Here is a 28,000-nt window from a genome sequence, read left to right as displayed (position 1 = left end):
GCACCCGGCTGTCAGGCGGCCACAGCCTCCACGAGACCTCGTCCGTCCTGGTGGAGACGGTTACCAAATCGTCCAAAGTGGGCGGCGCCAACGCCGCCTTCAGCTCCTCCGCTTCCTCCTCCACTACGGCGGCCTCGGCCAAGCTGACGTCGGACGCCAGCAAGGTGGTGTGCCGCGGGATGGGCCTGAGCAAGGCCATGGTGGGACAGAAAAACAATTTCACAGTCGACTGCGGCAAAGCAGGTGAGGCTGATCATGTACATGCAAGTCATCATTTCACGAGGCACTCGGTTTGCCTCGTTTGCTCCCGTGTGATTGGAGTCGAGTCTCCACTTTCATCAGGAAAAAAAGTATATTTGTTGTTTCCGTTTTACAGCAATTAGCATTAGACTATAGCCAAGTTTCATCATTATTCACATTCCTGGTGAAAAGAATGGCAAAAAGAGCTTGCAACATGGCCCTGGCTGATCTCTTATACTCGGCTGCTACCTGCTGGACGTTTTTTGTAATAACTACCATTGCTTGAAGCCACCTCTTACAGGGATGTGATTTGACCAAAGTGAAATTATCTGAAAATTTAGCCGGGGGTCTGGGGGCCGCTGGCACCCAGCTAGGTCCAGGGCAGTGCCCAGTGGGGGGGGGGGGGGGGCATGAACAAATAATTATATCATGACCAAATGAAAAGTAACTCATATTAGAGCATACCACAAATGTCTTTGTTATAGCAGAAGATGTTATCTGTCGGAGTCATGTGCATACACAATGAACTACTTAAAAAAAAAAAAAAAAAAAAAAAAAATCAATATTTTTTTTTGGGGGGGGATAAAAAAAGCGGAATTCCGCGAATTAGCGGAAAAATCACATCCCTGCTCTTCATGTCAGAACCTGCATCAAAGCTTTCTGTATGCTCTTGCATAAAAAAACAACTTATAAATACGTTTTTGGGAGTGAAGGACACAGTATTAAATAACGTATTTATATGTTTTTGGGTTTGAATGAGTTAATTGATACAGGCCTATTTGTGTAATCTGCGGAGAGTGAAAAAAAATGTTGTAAAAAAATCTATTTCAAATGTATGGATTAAAATTTGAAAGTCAAATTCACAAAATGTAGTTATGTCCGGTAACGACGTCCGTATTTGTCGTTCAAGCCTAATGTTGAATGTTGCTGTTTTTGTGCACAGGCAGCAACATGCTGATGGTGGGCGTTCACGGACCTCACGCCCCGTGCGAAGAGGTTTACGTGAAGCACATGGGCAACAAGCTCTACAACGTCACCTACAGCGTCAAGGACAAGGGCAGCTACACCGTCATCGTCAAATGGGGGGACGACAACGTCCCCGGGAGCCCCTACAAAGTGCCCGCGCCATAAAATCAAAGCGGCACAGCTCAGCCCACCGTTTCTCTTTATCAGCATCGAGCACCCCTGTCGGCCCCTCCTACACACCCGCCCAAGCCATCATATTGGTGGCCTCCACTTTGGACTGATAACAATTGACTGCACTAAAGCTTAAGGCGGTTTCAGTGAGTGGATATGTGTGTGTGTGTGTGTGTGTGTGTGTGTGTGTGTGTGTGTGTGTGTGCCAAATTGTGTGTTGAATCCCAGACGCTGCATTTACAAATAAGCATCGGAATGTCAAGGCAACAAAGTGTGCTTTACGATTGTGAGTGATGTTTGTTTGGCAGTTTCTCTTTTTTCGCCTCCGCTGTGTTGTGCAAGTGTAATATGTGAATGTTGACATGGAATATAATCACAACAGTATTCAAGTGTGGCACACTGTGGTTTTTCTATAGTTTCAAAAGAACAATTGCCTTTTTTTGTTATATTAACCTATTTTTGCAGATCCAATAAAGATTTCATTAATACATTTACCCAATGGATCATATTTTATTGCAAGTTGCGTTGACTCCCTTGAATGCAATTTCTGGATAAATTTCATGTGAAGGCTGAGAGGCTGAATAAAAAATTGTCTTATGATTTGGAATGATATTGAATGAACACGTTGAAATTGGAATGGCTTGAATTGGTCAAAACAAATAGTAGAAGTTACTCAAATTTGTTCAAAATAAAATGTCAGACGTTACAATTTTATTGTTTGTTTTCTCTTAGAATGTCTACATTTCTTGACGGATTCAAACTGTTCCAGCTTGAAACTGTTCCAGCTTGAAACTGTTCCAGCTTGAAACTGTTCCAGCTTGAAACTGTTCAATGCCGCCAAAAGTTCGATTTTTCATTCAAACGTTACAATTTTAAACTGGGGGGCGTGGCCACCACGTGCCTCCACCATTGACTAAGGTTTATAAGACCCCAAAAATGTCAACATTAAGTATTGTAAAACATAATACTGTATAAATTGTATTTTGCTTGACGGCATCGCAACAGCGAGTCTTGTTGGCCTAAAACCCGCAAATGTTTTTTCTGCATGTGTGAAAACTCATGTACATTTTGATTGGCTGACACGTCTGCGACGTCGCGACATCATGCCGTCGGCAAACCTACCTGTTATGTGAACAGTTAGCATGCTATGCTAGCTTTGGCTACGTTAGCTAGGCGAGTTCGATAATTTATGTCCTGATAATATGCATGTCTCCTGTTTAGTGTGCCTTATGCAGCTGCTAAATCGAACTGACCAAGTAACTTGTGATCTAACTTAGTTGCTATCCCTTTAAGTAACTAAGTTACTTTTAAAGGAGTAATCACATTACTTTTTTAAGGTCACTGTGGCAATACTGATACAACGAATGCTGCTTCCTTCTACCGTGGGCTGTTGAGTGAATTAATTCTAACCGTAAGCCAACTAATGTTAGTGGTTAAGATAATTAATGGTTATATTAACCTATTTTTGCAGACCTAGTAAAAGATGCAACATGTATTTGATGGCTGTTGACTCACAGCTCAGTCCCATTCGGTGTTTTGAACTTGTTCAATGATTTACAAGCACCGCTTCCTCCCCCACTGAGGGTCTGCTGACTGGCAATTTTCTGCTAATAACAGGAGCTCTCCATTGAGAGTCGGAGCCCTTCCAAAAAGCTTTGTAGAGCCCCCCTCACCCCCCCCCCCCACATGCCAACGGAAACGTGACGGGAACGTGATGAGCGCATTATGCTCTCTCATTTACATGCTGTACTTGTCGAAACGCAATCACAAGATGGCAGCATAGTCAAGCTGTCCTGTCCTGCTATCTACATAGCGGATCCAAACGTTCATTGTTCCCCAATGAAGATGAACTGCATCCCCTTTACACAGCGGCGCCCGCGGAGCGTAAAGAAAACAGAGGAGTCACCTTCTATTGTGCGCATAATTAATCCTGCTGGCTGCGAAATGGAACTGGAGGTTGTTCCCATTGTTGCGTCCTCAAGGGGGACCAAGACCGCAAACTGCACAGACACAAATAGACCGCAAAGAAGAAGGGCGCGTCGGTGGTTAGCTCCTAAACGCTCACTTGGGCGGCCTGTGCCTGCCGTGCAGTCGAACCCAGCCTTCAACTCAACAGAGGTGGAAAAAGTACTCGCACTCGGTAGTTAAGCACAAGCGGAATCAAATTCTCTGGTCAAAGTAGGAGTACGGATTCAACTCATGTTGGGAAGTAACAGTAACGTACAAACTCGGAAAAGTACAAACAAAATGTCATGTCAATTATTTTGTACTTCTTGTAGTCATAGTACTTGTAGTAGGAGTAGTACTTGTTTTCATACTCTTGTTAACATAAGTGGAACAAAATGTTAAACTGACAGAAATATGGCTGCATCTCAGTATTGTTACAGTAATTTCGTAATTCATAAAAATTGAGTTAAAATGAAAAAGATGCTCGAGTGTGATATTGACATGTGTTGAGGTCATTTTTTCTGCCACTAGATGGCATTATTGCCTTTGTAAGACGCTGGCGACACCTTTTCGTGTTAAGAGCTCTCTAATCTTTTACATGAAGTAACCTGTGAAGTAACTTGTGAATTTCTGCACATTTTTAAAATAGTAAAATAAAACTTGACCTGAGTCTACACAAATATATGCATTATCATTAAATGTATTACTGCTAAATTTTGACGTGGACGTGTCTGCTGCATCGCGACTGGATTTCCCGCAGTATAGGCTTTCAAAGGGGCGGTCATTAATGGCGCGTTAAAAAAATTTGTGACGTTAAAGGAACTTTAAACTAACTCAAAATTAACACACACATTTTGACACCCCTATATATGTATATACATATATATATATATATATATATATATATATATATATATATATATAATATTCCAAGCAGAGTCATTAAACTAAGTGCACAGCAGCGCTGTGATTGTATGTGTAGAATTTCTGAACGCCAGAATACTTAAGTGCAGTCAGGACATAAATGCACCGCTGCCGAGCAGCCAGGCCCATTCTTCACGTCAAGTGTGGAGGAGAGGAGCCTATAATTAGGTGCTAATTTTCTCCGCTTCCACTGTGACGTGATGCTGGGGGCCATTACGAGGCAAGATGAGCAGCGGCGAGCGCGCCCGCCGTTCTCGGACCATCTGGACAAATGACGTCGGGTCCGGAGCTCAACACACCCACGTCAGTCTGTGCTCGCCCGTCCCGCAGACCGGGAACCCGGGCGTCTGGCCACCGCAACATGTTGACGTGGACTCCATGCCAAGTGAATTAAAAGGCAGTGAGTAGGCTGCAAATGGGGGCAATTGGAGGCAAAGACAGTGTGGGAGGAAGAGAGGGAGAAAGGTGGATTAGAGAGAGAATAGGATTAAAAGAATCCAGATGGAAGAATGGGTAAAGAAACACAGACCAGCTCAAATGTGGAAGAAGAAAAAAAAAGAATCCAGCGAGCGTGTTTGAAGTCATTACTGCGCCGCATGCAACGAGAGCACGCTAATGCGGCGTGCGGTTTAACCTTCAGAGCAATCACACATGTTGGTGCAAAGGGTGAGGGCGTTATTAATGCGGCACCACGGGGGGTCCGCGTCGGTCGGGTGGGGGTTGCCTGCCTCGCTCTCGCTGTCATCCGCTGGCGTTCTTGCCCTCCGTCGAGTTTTTACACAAATGAGGATGATGGAGAGTGTTAAAAAAAAAAAAAAAGGTCCTCAAGCAAAATTCTCGATCAGACACCTGCTGTCCTCTCTCACTTTCTCTCTCTCCCTCTCTCTCCCTCTCAATCCATTTTCATTTTTCCAACCTATCACTCACTTGCTGTGTAAATTCCAATGAAATTAATTCATTCAAAAAACATAAAAACACAACATACTTAAATAGAATGTAACGAAATGAAAAGAACACTGAGCTGCTCCTTCTAGTGTTCACAACTTGGCCACCAGGGGCAGTCTAATACCGACATATGGATATATGAGACAGTCCTCCAATAAATACGACCACCAGAGGCGGACTTACCATTAGCGCATTAATTATGTTTTTAATCCAAATTATTTCGCTAAAGTGCCAGCAGAGGGCTTCTTGCATCGTATGTCTCTCGGGGGCCCCTCTCAGTTTCCACTAATGAATCAGTCCATCTTACCGCGCATGCACAGAAACAGAGCGGAAGGGCGCCAAGTGACGGCAGTCAGCGAGACGTACAAGAAACGGAAAAAAGAAAACGGGGCAGAAAAGAATGATCTCAATGAATACAAAAAAAAAGATAGTAGCTTGTCGATATTTTCTGTTGAAGATGTAAAAGACATGAATGGAATCCTGATGAGAGGTATCAGTGCTGGTTCATCACAAAATTCAGAAGGCCACGCGTGTTGACGAGTGAGCTCAATCGCAGGTTGAATACGATCTCTGAGATACTTTGCATCGGATTCCAATGTTGGGAAGTTGACAGCTCGTCTTGAAGAACTGAATGCCAATTCAGCCAATTAAGAGCTCCAGTGAAAGTCCCAAACAAGCGTTATTTTGGAGTCTTCTCAATGTTGATGCTGCCAGGTGTTTTCCCAAATTGATGGGAAAGCTTTCATCCAGATGTTCGAAAAAGTCCACAAAGTAAAAACACCTGCCACAGTTTGGCTTTAAGTGCTTCTACTCATCTAGCAGGTAAATGAGCTTGTCATTTTGACACGACCCGGGTTCAGGTGGCCAGACATTGACCAAGTCCAAAAGAACGGGTCTATAAGGCCAGATCCTAACTAAATCTAGAGGACCAAGACCAGATACCAACTAGAATAATCAAATCGGGTCCAAAAGGCCAGATCCGGACTGAGGCCAAAAAAGATCCAGAAGGCCAGATGCTGACCTGGTTGAAAAGACTGGGTCCAGAAGGCCTGATCCTAATAATCTAGAGGCCCAAGGCCAGACCCTGACCAGATTTATCAAATTAGGTCCAAAAGGCCAGATCCAGACTGAGGCCAAAAAAGATCCAGAAGGCCAGATGCTGACCTGGTTGAAAAGACTGGGTCCAGAAGGCCTGATCCTAATAATCTAGAGGCCCAAGGCCAGACCCTGACCAGATTTATCAAATTAGGTCCAAAAGGCCAGATCCAGACTGAGGCCAAAAAAGATCCAGAAGGCCAGATGCTGACCTGGTTGAAAAGACTGGGTCCAGAAGGCCTGATCCTAATAATCTAGAGGCCCAAGGCCAGACCCTGACCAGATTTATCAAATTAGGTCCAAAAGGCCAGATCCAGACTGAGGCCAAAAAAGATCCAGAAGGCCAGATGCTGACCTGGTTGAAAAGACTGGGTCCAGAAGGCCTGATCCTAATAATCTAGAGGCCCAAGGCCAGACCCTGACCAGATTTATCAAATTAGGTCCAAAAGGCCAGATCCAGTGGGCAATAAAGATTCAGAAGTGCAGGTGCTGACCTGCTCGAAAAGACTGGGTCCAGAAGGCTAGATACTAACTAAGTTTAGAAGACCAAGACCAGGTCCTGACCAGGTTTATTAGACAAGGTCCAGAAAGCCGTACCCAGACTGGGTCCAGAAGACTAGATCTAGAATACCAAGGCCAGATACTAACCCCCAAAATTTAGCTGCCGGTTGAGTAAAAGCACCTGCGGCTTAAGCAAAACTGTGGCAGGGTTTTTACTTTCCACATTACTTGAGAGATTCAAACCAATCTCACATTCTGCATTTGAACATTTCAACAGTTCAATTAATTCCACAGCATTTCAATTTGGCATTCACACAAATTGCCTTCTCGTGCATCCATTATTTTGCCGCTCTGTCTTCCCCGTCTCCTCACGTTGCTGCGCCGCTGACCTTTATTTGTCAGGGCGCCGGCTCTCTTCAGCTTCGAATGGAAATCCCTAAAGAGAGTTTTACAAGATGCTGACCTCTCCCCGAGACGGCAAAGAGAGAAAACCCCCCCAAGCCCGACCGAGTGTGGCGCAAAACAAACAGCTAAAGCAATGTTTGCACAAGCAAATGGCTGCCTGGCTGGATTAATGAATGGACGTGCTGAAAGAGCGGAAGGGGGGTGGACTGTTGTAGGAATGCATCCATTAGGGCTCCATGGGCGCCCCCAGGCCTTTGATGTAATTGCTTCATGCATAGTTGATACAGCGTATAATCAAGCAAATGCAGGAGATTTTCCCTGCGTTTACGTCCACGACTGCGCTCGCAGTCGCAGGCCAACGGCGCAGTCGAGCATCTTTTAATGGACGAGCACTCGGCGTTGGCAGAGCGCTCATCCCTCCTCGTACACGCCGGGGCCCATGAAAGGTAGCTTGGCCTGTGGCGGAATCAGGGTCGCGCTGTGTTTTATTCATATAGAACAAATATGAAATATTCATCGGCGAGCGCTGTTGTGAATGACTCCCGTCCGGGGACTTCTGTTCGCTCGCGTGCTCACAAATCCTGATTCAAAAACATCAGGCAAAGCGTGGCGGCAAATTGCTTATGGTCTTAGAGTGGAAAGAAAACAATGCAAATGCAAATGCAGTCGATGGAAGGAGCTCCCTCGAACCCACGTTTTGCGGACAAAAGTCATTGGACACACCTCCTCATCGATCCATTAACATTTCAATCAGGGGTCAGACCAGATGCCCGAGTCACCTTCCGCCCTGCTGAATCTTAATTCTTCATCTCACACAGACATTCTATGCTTGAAACTTTGTGGGGAAAAGTTTGAGGAAGTTCCCCCAAAAGAACACCGGCACTTTTCACAACCATGAATGATGCATTGCTTGGTGGAGGTTAGAACACTCCAAGACAGACTTTATGCAACGAAGCATTTGTAACACTACTTGAACATTAATGTAAATGCAACATGGAAAATGGCTTGTAAATTTCCATCACTTGTAAATTCAACATTTTCATCAAAATTTGGTATGTGTGCGCAGTTTCATGGTCAAACCAAGAAATCAAGTTCAAACTAGATCTGATCTGGATTGCTCTTTTCTTTGCCTTCATGTAAATGCAACATGGAAAATGTCTTGTAAATTTCCATCACTTGTAAATTCAACATTTTCATCAAAATTTGGTATGTGTGCGCAGTTTCATGGTCAAACCAAGAAATCAAGTTCAAACTAGATCTGATCTGGTTTGCTCTTTTCTTTGCCTTCATGTAAATGCAACATGGAAAATGTCTTGTAAATTTCCATCATTTGTAAATTCAACATTTTCATCAAAATTTGGTATGTGTGCGCAGTTTCATGGTCAAACCAAGAAATCAAGTTCAAACTAGATCTGATCTGGATTGCTCTTTTCTTTGCCTTAATGTAAATGCAACATGGAAAATGTCTTGTAAATTTCCATCATTTGTAAATTCAACATTTTCATCAAAATTTGGTATGTGTGCGCAGTTTCATGGTCAAACCAAGAAATCAAGTTCAAACTAGATCTGATCTGGATTGCTCTTTTCTTTGCCTTCATGTAAATGCAACATGGAAAATGTCTTGTAAATTTCCATCACTTGTAAATTCAACATTTTCATCAAAATTTGGTATGTGTGCGCAGTTTCATGGTCAAACCAAGAAATCAAGTTCAAACTAGATCTGATCTGGTTTGCTCTTTTCTTTGCCTTCATGTAAATGCAACATGGAAAATGTCTTGTAAATTTCCATCATTTGTAAATTCAACATTTTCATCAAAATTTGGTATGTGTGCGCAGTTTCATGGTCAAACCAAGAAATCAAGTTCAAACTAGATCTGATCTGGATTGCTCTTTTCTTTGCCTTAATGTAAATGCAACATGGAAAATGTCTTGTAAATTTCCATCATTTGTAAATTCAACATTTTCATCAAAATTTGGTATGTGTGCGCAGTTTCATGGTCAAACCAAGAAATCAAGTTCAAACTAGATCTGATCTGGATTGCTCTTTTCTTTGCCTTAATGTAAATGCAACATGGAAAATGTCTTGTAAATTTCCATCATTTGTAAATTCAACATTTTCATCAAAATTTGGTATGTGTGCGCAGTTTCATGGTCAAACCAAGAAATCAAGTTCAAACTAGATCTGATCTGGATTGCTCTTTTCTTTGCCTTAATGTAAATGCAACATGGAAAATGTCTTGTAAATTTCCATCATTTGCATATTCAACATTGTTAATGAAATGTGGTATGTGTATGCAGTTTTCACGGTCAAATCAAGTTCAAACTAGATCCAATCTGGATTGCTCTTTTGCCAAAACTTCACACCTCGCCACCGTACACAATCATACAGTAAATGTTGAGGTGACTTCATAACAAAGTATGATGAAGTCAAGGAATAAATTGTTTCACATCACTTCCTGAAGTGATTCCTTCTTTGCTCAGTTAATTTGAGCTCAGCTATGTGCATGTTGTCAATCTTCGCGATTGACCAATCAGCAGCCAGCGTCAGACGGGGGCGGGACTTTACTGAACACTCTGCCACACTATTGGCATTCATGAACGATTCAGTGAGTGAACGTAGTGCTATTCTCATCCTCATCCACGAACAAGATCTACAAATGCCAGTTCAGTCCGAACACACACACCATCTTAGTGGGGACATCCCATTGGCATAATGCATTTCCTAGCACCTTGTCCCAACCTTAACCATCACAACTGATTGCCTAACCCTAACCCTTGCCCTAATCTCAACCAAAATCCATTTTAGACCTAAACTCTAAAACCAAGTCTTGACCCTCAAAAAGAGGTCTGGACTTGGCCCACGAAAATGTCTCCACAAGGGCAAGTTGGTCCCCACAATGATAGTTAAACTAGGAATATAGGCCCCATAATATAGCAAAAAAAAAACACACACACCCATAGAGACCGGCCTATAAGTTTGAGCAGTCATTCACGCTTGCAGCCTCCCGTTGATGAAGAAGGGCACGAAGGAAATGGCTGCGCTGCGTGCGGCGACCGAGCGTCAACCCGAGGCAGCGGGAATGACAAGCGAGGCAGACGACCAAGAGAGTCTGGCTCCCCGCCCCACCGCGGAGCGCCGGCGACACGTCGGGGGCCAAAGTGCCCGTGTCGCCGTCTCTAGTTAGAGCCAATTCCTCTGCCCCTGTCGCCCCGCGGCACGGCGGCAGAGGCAGGTCGGCGCGCTAATGGACGGCCCCCCCGCCGAGCGGCCGTCCTTCATGTGCGGCCATGACGCTGGCCCACGCTGAGGCCGGACTGCAGATTAGAGGCAGAAATCACACAACTTGTTTGTCCTTTTTTTATGCAGGGCCAGGACTTTTCAAGCAAGCAGAGGCAGCGGCCCTGATGGATTGGGTTGGACTGGCGCCACAGATGTGTGCTACTGTGACTGATGTCTGTGTAGACTGTCAACCACCCAGGTCATGGGAATAATATTATTAGGTATATGGAAAATAAAAATAAGTAACCCCCTTTGCTCCTGGCTGTTTAACTGGATTTTGACAGATTTTTGCAAGGCCCACAGAATATTGTGCTCTATTGCTATAAAAACTACCAAAAGAAAGATGAGTCTCTTCTTTCATCAGGATTATTTTTTTTTTAATCTGTTTCCGTTTTGCAGCAAATAGCATTAGAATATAGCTAAGTTTCATCATTATTCACAAAACTGGTTAAAACACTGGGGAAAAGAGCTTTTTACAACATTTTCCATGTCTCCCACAGCCAACACATCTGAGGATTATTATCAGGCTTCATGTAGAGCTTGCTGACTAGCTGATCGTTGGATAGGGGTACTCGAGAACCGCGGTTGAGAACCACTGCTCTAGCATAAATTTTTTATTATTTAAAATTTTTTTTTTTTAAAAAACATAATACGTTTTTGGGACCATGGCAATATTTAAAATAGAACGTTTTTAAACATTTTGGGGAACAAATGAATTATATATATATATATATATATATATATATATATATATATATATAGTGGTCTCTGTGTATGGAATGTAAATTTGTGTTTTATGATCATTTTTAGGGTCGTTTTACCCTCGACCACCCCCCCACCCCACCAAGGATTTTAGTGGGTGTTATTTAAACTTCGATTTTGGCTATTTGCGGGCCAATCCCCCATAAATAGTTTAACTAGATTGGTGATTGGTTATCGTTTTTTTTTTTTGTTTGTTTTTTTAAACTTGCCGTCGCCTGTAAAATCCTGATCGTGTAAAGCCTTCTTATTGGGCGATGCCCTAAATTTAGCTATTAAGTGGTGGTATTATTGTCCAGGTTTCTTTTTGGGGTAAGATTTAGGTGAAGAGGATCCAGTTGTAATTACCTGTGTTTATTTGGCGCCGTGGATGCTCAATGAGCTATAAACAAGGTTAGCGTGGTCCCCTCGGGCTAATGCTTTGAAAAGGCTGCCGCACTGAAAAATTGGAAGGGGCGCTATCCTGTAATTTCTCACACCACTGAAGCGTGTCCTGCGCGGGGGGTGGGGGGTTGGGTGGGGGGGGGTTGGTCAGCCACTTTGAAATGGAAGCATAACTTATTTGGATCCCTGTTGGGATTCCAAGGAACGGCTCCCGACCCGCTTTTAACGCAAAAGACGATCCAGTGCTCGGGAAGCATCCATCTTGTTTTTCTTTTTCCATGCTCGTTGCTTCTCAGAAAGGAGAATTTTGTCATAATTGTGCACAGGTGGTTGTATCCCGGCGCCACCTGCTCGAAATGGCTGGGCAGAAAGACATCTCATTTGATTCTCACTGCAGATGGGCCGTCTGCTGATATTTCCATAATAGAATTCAGTGCACACGCGGACGGAATTTCACTAATTCATCACAACGGCGAGCCCTGCAGAATGTGTGTGCGTGTCCCCTGAGCTCGGAAGGGGCAAAGTGTTCCCAAATATTTGAGCGGATCGATCATTTGTAGCCAAAACAGGAGCTCAGCTTAAACCGTTGGACTCCAACAAGCTGGCACCGAGTGGTGTGTGGAGAATTTGTAAGGCCGCCACGCCGGCTTGACCAGCGGAAAAGATGAACACGGACGGTTTTATCCTCCTGATTTGACGGCTGACATCGACAACTAGATGTCAGCGAGCAAGCGGCCAAAACTCTCAGCGCACGCATGCAGCTGCCAATTTGCATTTTGTCTATTGAATCCAAATGCAAGCTACATTTTGTGTACGTGTTGTTGTTTTTTTTTAATTAAGTGTGCTACGCACAAGTTGTTGTTTGTTGCCGATTAGTCAACTCGTCGATGAGTCAACTTTACTACTACTACGCATCAACCATTTGAAAGCTTGATCCCGACTAATCGCTACTAAAGTTTTTGGCATCTGGTCTTCCGAATGGGCAATTTCTTCCTGGCTTTGGATTTGCCCGCCTGCTGCCTTCGCCAGACGACAACGCTCGATGGAGCAGCCAACAGTCTTCATACATGTGAAAACAGGCTGGTGTTGGATGAGAATAGCGGTTAGCCTCACTGGCTTTGTCTTATAATGTTCATAGCAGTGGCAGCAGCACAAGTTAAGCTCCATCACCAAATGGTTGCATCCAACAACAACTGTGTGCTCATGAGGACATAGAAATTATCCGATGAAACGCCCACCGATAACTCTGACATAAATAATGTACACTTGCATTTTTTTTCCTCCTTTACTTTTTACTTAATTTTGCACCAGGGTTATTCGTTTTGGAATTTTAATTTTTATTTCGTTTTGAGTTTTGTTTTTTAAATTTAGTTTGAATTAGTTTTCAGGGTGGTTCTGCTAGTTTTTATTAGTTTTAAATGCATTAAAAAATGCTTAGTTTTAGTTAGTTTCAGTATTAGTTTTCGCTTTTTATAAAATTTGTATTACTGGTGCGCAATATTTAATAAACACCCTGGTAAAATGAAAAAAGTAACTCATTTCTTACCTAGTGTTGCATTTCAGCTCAGTTAAATGAAAAAGCAGGCGAGCCGAGTCATTGGAGCCAAATGTCAAGCAGGCAAATTTGTCGCCTAGGAGCGATGTCATCTGAAGGTGCTTTCCTATTGGCTGCTGCTCGATGACATCACTTCGCTGTGTGACACACTTTCAAATGTCTTTATTCCAGTTAAAATTTAAATAAATATTCTTAAAATCACATTTAAAATCATCCCCAAAGGCTCATGCATTAAATTAATTACCAAAGAGTAAAACTAAGTACATTTTCACTATAATTATAGTTAGTTTTATTTAGTTTTGTAAACATAAAATGTAGTTTGTTAGTTTTAGTTTGTTTTTTTAAAAAGCATTTTCGTTTTCATTTAATTTCATTAGCGGATGTATTTTCTTTGAATTTTAGTTATTTTGTTCATTTTTGTTAACTAAAATAACCTTGCTTTGCACTATATTTTAGAGCGAGTATCCCCATTTTTTAAATTGGGTTTACTACACGCGCATTTCAAATGCTGCATTTACTTGCCTCGAAAAACTGACTTGCATTCAAGATTTGCCGTTAAATCTAAAAAAAGAAAAGAAAGTACAACTATTTACTTTCCACTTTTTAATCCCACCTCACATCTTATTTACTGCATTCAGTTCTAAATAAATAAAGTAGTCCTTTTATGCTCTTTATTTCTTTGTATAGTTTCCAGTTATAGGATTTAATCATTTTTAATGAATGTATTTTTATTTACACTTACTAATAAGTACATTTCAAATTGAGTACTTTTGTACTTTCACTTAATATTCAATTTTTTTGCACCTGTATCTGTACTTTTACTTAACTCTTTGACTGCCAAAAACGTTAAATAACGTTTAGTAAAATCATATGGAGGAGTGCCAACGACGTTAAAAGACGGTTTTTTTTTTCAAAACAGAGGTGAAACTAACCATTTTCTATTGTTGATTACTGAAAAACGGAATAAGGTAGAAACAAACTTTTTTTTTCCGATGAAAGATGAGAGTCCAATCCTTCATTTGGTAGTATGTGTGTTTCCATAGTCCAAACACATAATTTTCTGTGGACCTTGAAAGATCAGTCAAAAATGCTTAAATCGGCTGGCACCCACGGCATCCCTTTTCTGAAAACGTCTGGCAGTCAAAGAAATAAGTAAAAAAAATATAACATTCTGTGGAATCAGTGAAAATGCTTCATATAGTGAACTCTGCTTTAAAAAGGAGTGCCAGTGGATGAGTTGATACAGACCCCCCCCCCCCCCCCAAAAAAAAAATTCTTTCCTGTTGTGACAATAGCTTTGAAACGTGAACCAATCAGAGGCTAGCCAGCGGATTGTGTTCCAACATGGAGGTTGCCTGCTGTACTCAACACATTTATCAGTGCACACCGACACGAGGGATGTCACTTGAATGCAGCGAGTGCATCATTGTTGCGTCATGAGGTGTGCATTGATCAACACACCGCTCACAAGGACACACACACATGCACACGTGCAGTAGATCCAGATGCGTCAGGATTGATTCCTGCCGCATGCCTTGCTGACACTTGGTCTCCTCTCCGTGCACTCTCAGCCATCATTAATGATGTGACGCTTATATTATTTACACTCTAGAAACAAGATGCCTCTTTATTAGCATTCATATTGCATTTGAATATACGTTGAGGCCACATTAGTGCCATGCAGGCTTGCATCATTCTGTGGATTTAATCAAGCATGCTGTCTATAGTGTGTGTGTGTAAATTTGCTGCAGGCTTGACACGAGGACGTCGCGTCCCGTGTCATCAATGTGAAATATGCATCGGATATTGCGCAACCGTGCGTGCGTATACAGCGCACTGCGGCCATCGTTGCTTACTGGCGGGCGGGCTGGGACGATAACGAGAGAAATGACGGAAAGGCGGCGTTATTGGGAGAAACTGGAGGGCATCCGGGCTGACGGCAATAAACAACACTTCAACTGTTACACACGATGTTATTTGATGAACATTTCATGAAAGCTGGCAGTTATCCTTATTGGTGCCATTTACAGATGTGAACGTATCCAATTATGTAACCTGAAATTAGAGGTACTACATTGGCTAATGTATCAATAAATATGAATAAATAACAATATGGTAGAAAAGTTTATTTCAGGGGTGTCAAAATTAGTGTGTTCATTTAAAGTTTTTTAACGTGCAATTAATGACCGCCCCTTACTTGGAAAGCCTGTAGTGGGGGAATTCCAGTCCCAACGCAGCAGACGCGACCACGTCAAAATTTTTAATAATAAATGTAATAATAATGAATACATTTGTGGAGACTGGGGTCAAGATGTATTTTACAATTTTAAAAATGTGCAGAATTTTACAAGTTACTTCATGTTTAAGAAAAGAAAGCTCTTAATATGAAAAGAAAAATGCACTGATCTGCCACCAATGTCTTACAAATGCAATTTTGTCATTTAGTGGCATAAAAATGACCAACAAAAATCAATAACACACTCAATTTTATGAATTATTATGAAATTATTGTATCAATGACTAAAAGATGCAGCCATATTTCAAGTTAAGTTTCAAGTTATTTTATTTCAGTGGTTCAATTTTAAAAAAAAGTAGCAAATATGTTTGGAAAAATTCATTAAAAACCTTCTACAATACGGTTGGCCTCTCTGTTATGCCACCGTAAGTCAAGAGGTCAAAAATTGGATTCCGGTGTTCCCCTTGGGTCTACTTTAGGTCCGACACTTTTTCATTTTAGATGCTGCCAGAAGTCACAATTATAATGACTCTACTCAACTTTACATTTCTGATTCTCCTGGATGGCGGAGAATTTCCCAAAGCTCAACAAGGCAAAGGAAAAAATTCTATTATCGGTCTTGGAGCTCAGCGAATCTGTCTTTTACTTCATTAGATCAAGTTAAAAGCGTGGGTGTTATCTTTAACTCTGAGTTCAGTTTTATCCCGCAAGTTAATAACATGCTGAAAACAAGATCTTACCACCTAAAAAGTCGTCATTGTCTGCCCGGTTTCTCTCTGTTGTGAAAACACAGAGGTGCTAATGCACGCTGTTATCTCCAGCCGCATTGATTACGGCAACATTCTCCTTTCTGCTCTTCCTAAAAAAAAATAAAAAATAACAACTTCGTAATTTACAATTACTGCCGAATTCAGCAGCCCTTCTTCTGCTGACAAGGAGCAAAAAAAGAGAACACGTTTCACCAGTTTTAGATCCTTGAATTAGCAGCCTTGTGTTTCATTTATTAATTGATAAAACACTTGACGGTGTTGGCTCTTCTTATCTAGCGGATGTTCTTTTAACGCAGCAACCCGAACGGCCCCTCAGGTCGTTTGGGTTGGAGCCGACCTTTTACTAATACCCGCAGTCAGATCAAAGACCGACGGCAAGACTCAGTTCCTACGGCCCTCGTCTGTGCAACAGCCTTTAGCTTTTAACGTCTTACAAATGCAATTATGCTATCTAGTGGCAGAAAAATGACTGAATGAATTTTTTTTTACAGTACAGTACATCTTTTGAATTTTACACTCTAAAAACAGTTGGGTCAAAAATAACCCAACTATGGGTCAAAAATAGACCGACCCTCTACTTGGGTCAATTTGACCCAACTTTGAGTTAATAAATGGGTCTCTTTTAGTGTAAAACAAGTCATAAATATTGGTCAGATCCTTTCCTTGGGTCAAAAAATTGGGTCATTTTGTATAAAACAACACAGAGTTGTTGGCTCAAATTGACCCATAAAGTGGATCGGTCCATTTTTTTTAATTATCCATAATTGGGTTACTTTTGACTTTTTGTTAGAATGTAATTCAGTTTTGTGAATTATTATGAAATGACTGTATCGATGACTAAAAGATGCGGCCATATTTTTAGTAGTTTAACATTTTTTCCCACTTTTATGCTAAAAGAGTATGAAAACATTTTATCATACATTTAGAACACATATAATAACATTTGCAATTAATCATGAGTTAACTGTTGAAGCCATGCGATTAATTACGATTAAAAATGTTATCACCTGACACCCCTACTTCTAACTAATTTACCAAATTGGATGACCAAAAGAACTGTTATGGATAACTTTGGATTCGATTGTCATATAAATGGATGTGTGGGGTAAAAAAAAAAAAAAAGAGAGTACGTTTCTCATGTAGAACAACATCGGCACTGTCTGCTTTTGTAGCCATAAGCATATTCACTATTCGCGCCGCGTGGTGGACATCAACTAAATTATCCACATATTGGATATGGAGAACATGGAGGACGGTGCTGCCCAGTCAATTATGTCCTCCAGTCAGCGAAAATCAAGTTAAAAGTAATCCCACTATTGGATTTACCAGGAGGTCTAAAACACCATTGCCAACATTTTTCTTTGTTTAGCGGACGTGTAAATCGCTATCTGTTGCTCGATAAATTATACATAATGCGCGGCGGTTATTCCGCTGCCTCGCAGTGGCCAAAGCAGTCGATAAAAACTGCTTTAAGCATTAGTGATTAATCAATGTCGGCCTACAGATAAGAGGCTTGTCATTTCTTTTTGTCGCAGTGCAACATACTCCTGTTGCTTCTGTGGTCACCGATGACGAAAACATGTTTAAAAAAAACAAAAACAAAAAAAAACACACACACAAAAAACACCAGGGAGAACGAATGATGATGACGGAACCGATTTTGAGAAGCAAGATATTCCCCATTCACGGCCTTATTTAAGACAATTCTTTGATGTTGGGTCGTTCCATGCCAAATAAGACAAAAATAAATAAATAAATCAGACATTTTTAACAAAGCAGATATTGATTTGAGTGAAACTTTGTGTACTAGTTAATTGAGATGGCGAAACACTAAATGGCAATTTTAGGTCAATCGGAGCAGGAACTTGGGAGCTATGGCCAGCCGAATGTTGACATTTTGGGGCAAAAAGGGGTGTGGTCACCTTCCTTGGAATCTCCTGAACTATTGGGCCAAACTTCACAAAACAGGTATTGTTGGAAAGGGAATTTGACACCTTATTTACTTACAATGATTACAAATCTGCAATCATTTACAAAATGGGTGCATATTTTTGTAACATTTTAACCTTTTGTTTTAGTTGACCCCAAAATTTACCTTTTGGATCATGTGACATGAAAAACATTTTTCATGAAACGCAATCTGTCATCAACATCATCACTCTCTTTTTTTTTTTGTGTGCGCGTGAGTTTGTGCTCTTTAATTCACCTGTTCAACCTGTTAAAAATCCCAAACCCTTCACTTTAACCGGATACTTAAGAATCCCGCCAGAGTTGTGAAGATGACAGGAGACCAGAAGAAGGATCAAAGGGAAGAAAGCTGAAACAAAGCGAAATCCAGCACCAACCAGACTCCACCTGCCACCCACAGAGTTACAAAACCAGAGTATTTCACAACCTCAGAAATATCTACATTCCAACAAATTAGGGAGACCCCAACAGACCAGAGGAAAGACCAAAGGAGGGAAGGAAGGATAGATGAAGCAGAGTGAGATCCACAAACATCAGCCTCCACTGATTCTGCGACCAATGGGATATGCAAATTATGTGTGAATTTCTGAAATCTGTTTTTTTTGTGAAGCTTGACCCAGTAGTTCCTGAGAATAAGGGTTCAAAAGAAGAACACATGCCCCTTTTTGCCTAAAATGTCAAAATTCGGCAGGCCGTAGCTCCCAAGCCCCTGCTCCGATTGACCTCATTTGTCAGATTTAGTGTGGTACTATCACACTCAACAAGTACACCAAGTTTCATTCAAATCCATATCTGCTTGGTTAAACCCATTTGGCATGAAACGACCCGTTGTCGACATCAACAATTATTTGTGGCGCACGGTTTGTGTCACTTGTCGCTCAAATCCACATAAAAGCCACTTGGCCGGCGTGGAATCGTCCTCGAAATTAACTCCCGGGCATCAGAGGCCTTATTAGCGCTTGCTCATAAGTGCTCGTATCCTCCCTGGCCTGCGTTTAAAGGCACACGTTCCCTCAAATGACACGAGAAAAAGAGCGGCTTACAATGATGCTATTATTGCCGGCGTGTCCCGTCGGGCTGAGTAAAAAAAAAAGAAAGACTTAATTGGGTTCATCCAAATTGCTTGAGAAAGCGTGTGTAATAAGCATGTCGCTGAATGGCAGCTTGTCGTCTGGCCTGTAGGTGCAAGGGGGGGGGGGGGGCACATGTGTCAACATGGCGGCCTGATGTGTGTGTGTGTTTCGTTATGAAATTATGGATTTAGAACAGCGAGGGATGTTGGGGAGGTTGTGACATTGTTGTTTGCTGTCATCCAGTCCCAGCTGTGTCTCATTAACTGCTGTCATTTTAATCCTCTTAGTCAAATCCCGTAATTTTGTCCATCAACAATAAACTCGGAGACGAGGCAAGGGTGAGGCAAAACACGTCATCGCTATTATAAAAACTGAAATTAGTGAGAGATTCTCAGGTGTGTCGCAGGGAAATTATCAGGGATGTGATTTGACCAAAGTGAAATTATCTGAAAATTTAGCCGGGGGTCTGGGGGCCGCTGGCACCGAGCTAGGTCCAGGGCAGTGCCCTGGTGGGGGGACAAGGGGCGCGTAGCCCCCCGGAGCTCATGGGTTTTCCGTGTTTTTAAGTACTTTCAATGCACTCACATGACAAAGAAATAGACAAAACAACAGCATAAATTTTCAATGTATATTGAACTATCCCATATAAAATGGCAGTTTTAGTCAACTCAAAATCAGTCACATTCAAAAACATTGGACTGCCTTTGCTTTTAAAAACTATCACTGAGAATATCATCATATCTAACTAATGTGATTACTAAGTTAACACATAAATAATGTTGAAGAGTTCAAATTTCATGAACAAATAATTGTATCATGACCAAATGAAAAGTAACTCATATTAGAGCATACCACAAATGTCTTTGTTATAGCAGAAGATGTTATCTGTCGGAGTCATGTGCATACACAATGAACTACTAAAAAAAAAAAAAAACAAAAAAAAAAATCAGAATTTTTTTTTGGGGGGGGGGGGGGGGGAGACAAAAAAAAAGCGGAATTCCGCGAATTAGCGGGAAAAATCACATCCCTGAATTATGAACCAATTTCACTCAACTGGTCCAAAAGTTATTGATTTACTACAAACAGAGGTGGCGAAACTAGGTCCACAAAGTAAAACTATGCCACAGTTTGGCGCTAGCTAGCTAGCTCCCTAGCAGGTAAACGAGCACCATGGGAGCTAGCTAGGGAGCTAGCTAACTAGCAACTGAGGCTAAAGCCAAACTGTGGCAGGGTTTTTATTTTCTGGAACTGGATTTGCCACCTCCGACTACAAATAAGTGTTAGGACTGGCAGAACAATTCAATGCTCTTCCACTAGATGGCAGAAGGCCCAATAGGGTTACCACCTGTTGCAATTCATACCAAAAAATACATATATATATATATATCGTTCCAGAAGCACCCACAATCATTGAAAATCCACAATATAGAGAAACCATAAAATATTTATCATCGAATAGTAGAATCTGTGGATGCCTTGGCAAGCATGCTCTTCTTTTCCTGAAAATGAGGGCCCGACCGCTATGCTTTTTTTTTTAGACCGATACGATACCAATTTTTGGCAGAAAAATATACAAATTAATCTGCAGATTAGTTAAAAAATATATATAATGCTATTATATTCTATGAAAATAACTCGTTTTTCACAAATTGGGAAGAATTTGTGCTTTGACGTAGTGTTATCTGAATATTTGTTATTTGAAGGAAAAACACTCCTGATGTCAATGCTAACTTCCGGTTAGCATTTGAATGGGATCCTCCATTCGCCTTTAGAATTAGCGCTAGGCTAGCAATGTTTGAAAAATGAAGCATAATTTGTAATGTAATATACAGTGGATGTAATTCTTATTGCCGTGTGTTCAGTTTAGTTTAGTTTAACAGCTTAAAGGATGCCTTGGGACAACAGAATAATCAGAATAACATACGCTACACACTTGCTAGTTGCTAATCATGATACGCAAGCAAACTGGTGCATTCAGGGTACTTTCACAGCGCCGAAGACCTGGGTCATTTGGCCTAACTGGCCGATGTTTGAAGGGCAATAATCAGCCGATTATAATCCTGCAGACGCCAAATGGCGGCGGCCATTTTGAGTAGGGCCTGACCGATTAATCGGCCGCCGCCGTTTGGCTTGTGCAGGATTCCGAGAGTCTGAAAATACGCATTTGTGTTTGTCCTCTCATCTGTATGCGATATTTGGAGGAGGATGAGCGCACACACCGGCGTCCCCGTTGGAGTTTACCGGCGTGAATTTATGTGAGTGATTCAGCCCGAGCCTCCCCGTGGACCTGACAGCCGCCTCCCTTCTGCCATGAAAGCTATTTTCTTCTGGTTCCTGGCGCTGACAGCTGGTGTGCGCTCCACTACCGGCGACGCTTCAGCCCCGATCGGCCGGCGCTATGTATAGTTTGCCGGCAGTGAAACACGCCTCCTGTCTACTGGCCGCATATATGCGCCGCCGTCGCCGTGAATACGCATGCAGCGTTGTTTTATTGTTGTGGGATGAACAAATAAAACTGCAATGCGCAAGCTCTTAAAGGCTCCCAATGATACATCGTGCACGTCAAACTTCTTCGCGCACAGCTCGTAAAGGCTCTTAATTGTGACATTTACGAGAAGCGCCAAAGCAATATTTGTGCGGCTTGTCAGTGCTGGGAAGTAAAGTACAAATATTTTCCTATTTCACGGTATCGGGTACTCAAGAAGGCTGCTGATACCAGCAACTGATATTAAGGCAATAAAATCAGACATTGATTGAATTGGAGATTGAGTATTGTTTAAAATAATAATAATAATAATAAGTCACCGATTGTCCCCAAAAATTCTGACTGTGTAAGCCATTAAAAAAAAATAAAAATTAAATAATAAATTACATAAAATAAATAATAAATAATAAATACATACATAATTATGTTTTTTTTTCTTTTTTTACTCGCTGATTGACGATCGTGATCTGCCCCAAAAATCCTGACCATGTAAAGCCTAATTATTTTTGATTTTATTTAAGGTTGAGTGGTCAAAATAGGCTTGTGATTCTTTCAACTTCCACGGATGACAACATGATGTTGACGTAAATAGAGAGCAGTAAAGTTAACCATAGTTGAGAACTTGATGAATTTAGATCTTTCCCAGAGTTGATTACCAAAAAAAAAAGAAACAGGAACAGCATCAACACAGTAATGAGCTATAGTAATGACTCATGGAGTTATACAAAGACTAAGAGGTACGGTGTCACTTTTCAGTCGCTATTATTAGATAATTAACAATTATTTTATTTTTTGTATTTCCGTCACTAACCCTTTGACTGCCAAAAACGTTAAATGACGTTTAGTAAAAACCTACGGAGGGCCGCCAAGGACGTTAAAAGACATTCTCCAATTTATTAAATTTTTGGGGGGAAACGGGTGGAGGAAAGCCTTGGCCAGCTGTGGTGAAAGTTTCAAGCAGATCTAGTTAGCCTAATGACTATTTTTGGCCCCTAGATGGCAGCAATGACTCTCTTTTGACAAGATTGGGTAGGCGTCAGTAGAAGACGTGAGGCGGAGCTAGAGGGGACAATGGCTGGGGAAGGGAAGAGAACATGGCTACCGGTTGCAAGCAGCTCACGCTCGACCAGTTTTTTTCAAAGACGAAAAGCATCGACCAACGCTAAAGAGCACATTGATGACGACGATGATCATCATCGATGATGATGATGATGGTGACTCCGAGGTTGACGCCGAAGTTGGAAGCGCTGACGCGGCGGCTATGACGACGTCATAAAGGTTCACGGGCTAGCGATGCTAACACCGGAAAACGCGGAGCACAACCGAGCACGCTCAGGCGGACGTTCAATCGGACGACGAAGAGTGCCCCGAGTCCAATGCATATTCATCGGAGGAGTGTGTACAGTCTGCTACTTGCTATTTATTCCCCGGAAAAAAAGGCCATCAAGAAAGTGTAACGTCTGCACGCGAAACGGACAATCGAAGTGAAACGTACCTGTTGTGCAAATCCTGCTCCGTCTCCTTGCACGCAGGGCAGTGTTACAGAAAGAAAAACCGTATTTGAAACATCCACATAATTGTAAATAGTACCACAGTTGCACACATTTGTAAATAGTTAGCGAAATTGTTTTGTCAAATTGTTACACTGTTGAATGGAAATAAACGTATTTTGCAAACTAAAAACACTTTTTCATTGTTGGTGAAAGCGTTTTACAGAAGTAAAGCACTGTTTAGGTGTTTGTGGCATCATTCATGGACAAAAAGAAGTGTAGAATTCACTAGAGTGCATGAAATAACATCGTTTCACAAAAAGCTCTTTTTCTCCGCTTTTTGTTTCAAAACAGAGCATTTCGGTGAAACTAACCATATTTATTGTTGATTACTGAAGAACGGAATAAGGTAGAAACAAACTTTGGCAGTCAAAGAGCTAATTGTGCATTATCACCTTACTGTTATTTGTACATTGCATATTTTGCCCTTGTTTAGTAACTTTGTATTTATTACTTATAATTTGAATGTGTCTGCATCATACAATGGCAATGAAATCTTTCGATTCTATTTTTCCTTTTCTGTTGTTTTGTGCTTTGCTTATGCAGGACCTGTTGTCAGTTCTGTCTGGATGATCCTGTCAGAATTTTGCTTGCGGCAGAGTTGTGACCAGATTTTTTTTAAATTCTCAATTCGAGTACAAATACGCAAGTTGATAAAAAAAAAAAGAAGTTATTTTTTAATTTTGTACTGAAGTACATTCCACAATGTACATTTGTACTTTTACACAAGCAAAGTGCTGCCTTTTTGAGATGCAAGCCAACTTGTCTTGGTACAAACACAAATTTGAGATGTGTACTTCGGAAACCCACCACTAGGTGGCACCAGCAAACTTCACAACAGCTGGCTCCCATCAGGTCACATTGGTTTCCTTGCAGTGGAAAAAGAATATCAGTTGGTGGTGCGAAATCATCATATTACATGTTTGCCTACCAGCAATAAAATCAGAAGAAGAACAAGGAAGGACAATAGATTAGGTCAAATTGGTCTTTTTTTTCTCCGTCGTATTTTCCGTGTTTGCGAGTTATGTGGAGAGCAAATGTTATTTTGTGTTCTTATACCTTACAATATTGCTGAGTGCAATTTTCCTTATTTAAAAAAACATAATTTGGTATTTTTTGGACAGGCTGGAACGGATTACTTGCATTTCCATTTATTTAAATAGGGAAAGGTCATTTGGTAGAATGAATTCAAGCCACAGCTCACAAAGCACCACTGTAATGCAACTTCTATTTAAATAAAGAGTATGTACACATTTGCCACGTCTGCAAGCAACAAAAATGACCCGTTTTTGTGTTGTTCTCCCATCAGAGGGAATTGTCCATTAATTGTGACTACAAACGGCGGATCGGTTGCCGGCTCGTATTTGTCCCCCTCCATGCGATTAAAGCGGCAACGGGAGGATGTGTATCGGCGCCACGCTGAATTACCTTCGCGCCTTCGCATGATGTTGATCAAGTTCAAATCAACACATTGCAATTATCATCGTACCCTGGCAGTGTGTGTGCGTGCGCCTCAGTCCGTTGAGAGAGAGAAGTGAGGACCGCGGCGCTTTATCAACTCATGCTGCAAAACATGCCTAAATTGGTTCTGCTGTCAGCTACAAGCAATTTTCAGCATCTTAACCGATACTTAAAATATGAAATAAACCACAGAGATGGGGGGGGGGGGGGTTATTATTGCTCTTATTGTGTATGGTGTACTTGAGATGACATACACAGAAGTAATATTGCATCTCCAGTGACAATCACGAGTTTCCTCAACTGAAACTGTTTGTTGTAGTACCAAGACTGACCTGTGAGAGGCAGCACGGTGCCACAGGGCATCTCGACTGAAGCAAAATACAAAGAAGAAGGAAAAGTTAGCTCTTGCCTTATCTCAGGGGTGTGCAAACTTGCACTCAAGGGTCACAATTTAATTTTGAAACAGGTCATTAACTAATTTGCTCCAAAAAAATGTATAAATACGTTCTATTTTAAAAGTATGTATACATTTTTTCAAATGTTTTTTTTTTTATGCAAGAGCATACAGAAGGCTTTGATTCAACCTCTGAACTGAAGAGAATGCATGAAGCAATGGTGGTTATTATAAAAACGACCAGCAGGTGGCAGCAGAGTATAAGAGACCAACCAGGGCCATGTTGCAACAAGCTCTTTTCCCCACAGTTTTAAACAGATAAGCTATATTCTAATGCTAAAAAACAGATACAAATATACTTTTTTCCTGATGTAATTAGAGACTTTAATATTTATTTTGGTAAGTTCCATGTTTTTATAGCAATAGAGCACAATATTCTGTGGGCCTCGCAAAATCGGTCAAAATCCAGTAAAACAGCCAGGAGTGAAGGGGTTTGCTTCAGTTAAAATGGCTGGGAGAGAATGAGTTAAAGCACTATGAAACACTTTATATTGTTCAATAATTTGTCAAAACAAAACCAAAAAACTGGATGAAATTCGCCAAATTTGGACAAAGAAGGATTCGGCCTGACACCTGTGGTACGCAAAATGGTTTATTTTGAAGTCAAAATGAATGCTGATTCTTTTTTTTTTACAACGGTCTGACTAAATGGAGCTCCTCCCCTCACTGCAACACAGTTCCTTGGCACCAGATGCCAGAAAATGGCGCCAAAGCAATACTTTTAGATTAGACAAGGATTTGGCATGAACATAACATGAGTGAAAAACAAACAATAGGAGGTCAAAATACATATGCAGGGAAACATTGTTCAATATATACCGTTTATTTATTTAATTAAATTAATAAATTGAATTTGAAATCCGATGTCATGGAAAACGGCAACAACCAAATATTTTGTGCTCAATTGATGCAAAGAAGAGTTTTGCTGAAAGACAAACTCTGCAGTTTCCATTGTGAACAGCTAAAGTGTTAATCTACTAATTAGAAGATGTTTCAGTCATAAATGGTCAAATAAAAAGGTTACCGTGAAGATATTTTTGGGCAAAATGTTACATAGAGCAACTTTAAGTATCGGTGGCTTGTATTAGCAGCCTCCACGAGTAACCAATACCTTCAGATCATTTTGTAATGAATGTTTTGCTTTATATTCATTTCTGTTTCAGTAAGTATCTCCAAATATGTGTAACGTATCTCCAAATAAATCCCAGATTTGACTTCTCAGCATCCTTAGGAGTAGCTGCGTTGCGTGGGAAAACCTCAAGAATGTCAAACGCGGTGCCCAAACAACACAAAGGCAACTGCAGATCGGAGGAAACGCACACACTTACACACAGCCAGCGAGCGAGCGAGCGAAAGACTCGTGGCGTGTCAAGCCAGTGCGACGTGTTTGGCAAAAACAAGATGAATATCCGTTATTTACATTTGTGCCCCGGAGGCTCCTCAGTAGACATTTGTCATTTCCGCCACACTGTTCCTCAAATGGAAGCCAAATAGAAAGCGCGGCCCCTCTTGGGTCCACCTCGCCGAGAAGCCACGTGGAGAAAGCGCATTTGATGCACCAGGCAGCCGCATTGCGCGCCGTCTTTCTCACTCTTGTAAACAACCGCAAAGATTGGCGGGGGCACTCGCACGGCCTTCTTTTTTTTTCTTAATTAGAGCTTTGATTGGATGGTCACAGGCCATAAAGCAAACATAATACCGCTTCAATCCAGTCGCAGGTATATGCTTGCTTTTCTTACATCTTACAGCCTGCGGGAAGCTGGCGCGCACACACATACGCGCACGCACGCACCTTATGCATTCTTGAGCCACACTTCCTCCCCCTTCATCTTTTCCATCAGTGGAGTTGGCCGTCTTCTTCTCCTGGGAGGCTGAAAAGGAAATGAAGAAAGAGAAAGTGAGACTTGAAGGTGTCTAAGGAAAATGGCGCCGCTAATCCTACAAGGGTCGGGTGTACGCGCTGCATCCTGAGTAGTCGAGGCGTCTTTGGAAAGGGAAGCACAAGGGAAACGCACACGCACACACACTTTCAAGGTCCTGAAGGTCCCAAAAGCCAACTTTCCACCTTGCTTATGTAAAAAAAAAAAAAAAAGTTTTATTCCAGCCAAGAAACAGGCAATGTGGGGGAATTGTCACATTTTTGTCAATGACAAGAAAAGAAAGAAGCATCAATCATGTCAGAGTTTCTTCTTCTTTTTTTTTTTTTAGGGATGTGTTTTAATACAATCACTGTAAATTCAGAGATTTGTTAAGTTTTGGAAGAAAAAAAAATGTTTACAACCAAGTCAAAATAGCACATTTGAAAGTAGGATGTTTTGATTTCCATTAAAAAAAAAGAAGAAAGATCTGTGTTACTCCTTTTGACTTAAACATAGGCTCAACTTTATTTTTTGATTTTTAAGACATTTATTGTTGTCCACGGGTTTTTTTTTTTAAACATATGTTAAAACAACACCCCAACCAAAAGTGTTGGCAGAACTCAGCAAAGAGCCAAACAAGCTCCATTAGCACACAAAATAAAGGCGATTCTCATTAAACAATGAAGAAAGCAAATATCAAAACATTTACCTTATTGGCCACATTGACTCCAAAGGAATAAATGTCCGCGAATCGTGTCATCAGAAAAACGCATCACGCGTCATTTGAACACGCTCTTTCCTTGTCGTCCGTGTGACGTATGACGTGTGCGTCAATTAACTGCGTCCTCTGGCAACTACGTGTGATGGAGCAAAAAAACACGTTCCCCCTTTCAATAAAGTTTTCACACCAAAATAGATGAGCTAAAAATATATAACTTATTTAACATTTTTACACGAAATACGACTTTATTT

The 28,000-nt window shown here is 41.3% G+C and overlaps 1 protein-coding gene and 1 long non-coding RNA gene across 2 annotated transcripts in view; one reads left to right on the top strand and one right to left on the bottom strand.

The window, feature by feature from the left end:
• Nucleotides 1–1,871, top strand: part of LOC144053397 (filamin-C-like) — a 39,871-nt gene extending 38,000 nt beyond the window's left edge. Inside the window, exons 45-46 of the mRNA XM_077567808.1 lie at nt 1–243; nt 1,184–1,871. Of these exons, the coding sequence (XP_077423934.1) occupies nt 1–243; nt 1,184–1,371 (431 nt within the window). The 3' untranslated portion in view covers nt 1,372–1,871. The remainder of the gene's footprint in view (nt 244–1,183) is intronic.
• On the bottom strand, nt 119–28,000 carry LOC144053408 (uncharacterized). The gene is made up of 3 exons (XR_013294416.1): nt 27,738–28,000; nt 26,962–27,040; nt 119–185 (listed from the first exon to the last, which is right to left on the bottom strand). It is a non-coding gene; the product is annotated as an uncharacterized LOC144053408 (long non-coding RNA).

The sequence above is a fragment of the Vanacampus margaritifer genome, chromosome 6 (assembly GCF_051991255.1).
Source record: "Vanacampus margaritifer isolate UIUO_Vmar chromosome 6, RoL_Vmar_1.0, whole genome shotgun sequence".
In the NCBI taxonomy this organism is placed as follows: domain Eukaryota; kingdom Metazoa; phylum Chordata; class Actinopteri; order Syngnathiformes; family Syngnathidae; genus Vanacampus; species Vanacampus margaritifer.
Note: the sequence above shows the minus strand (reverse complement) of the source record. Positions and strands in the feature narration are given on the sequence as shown.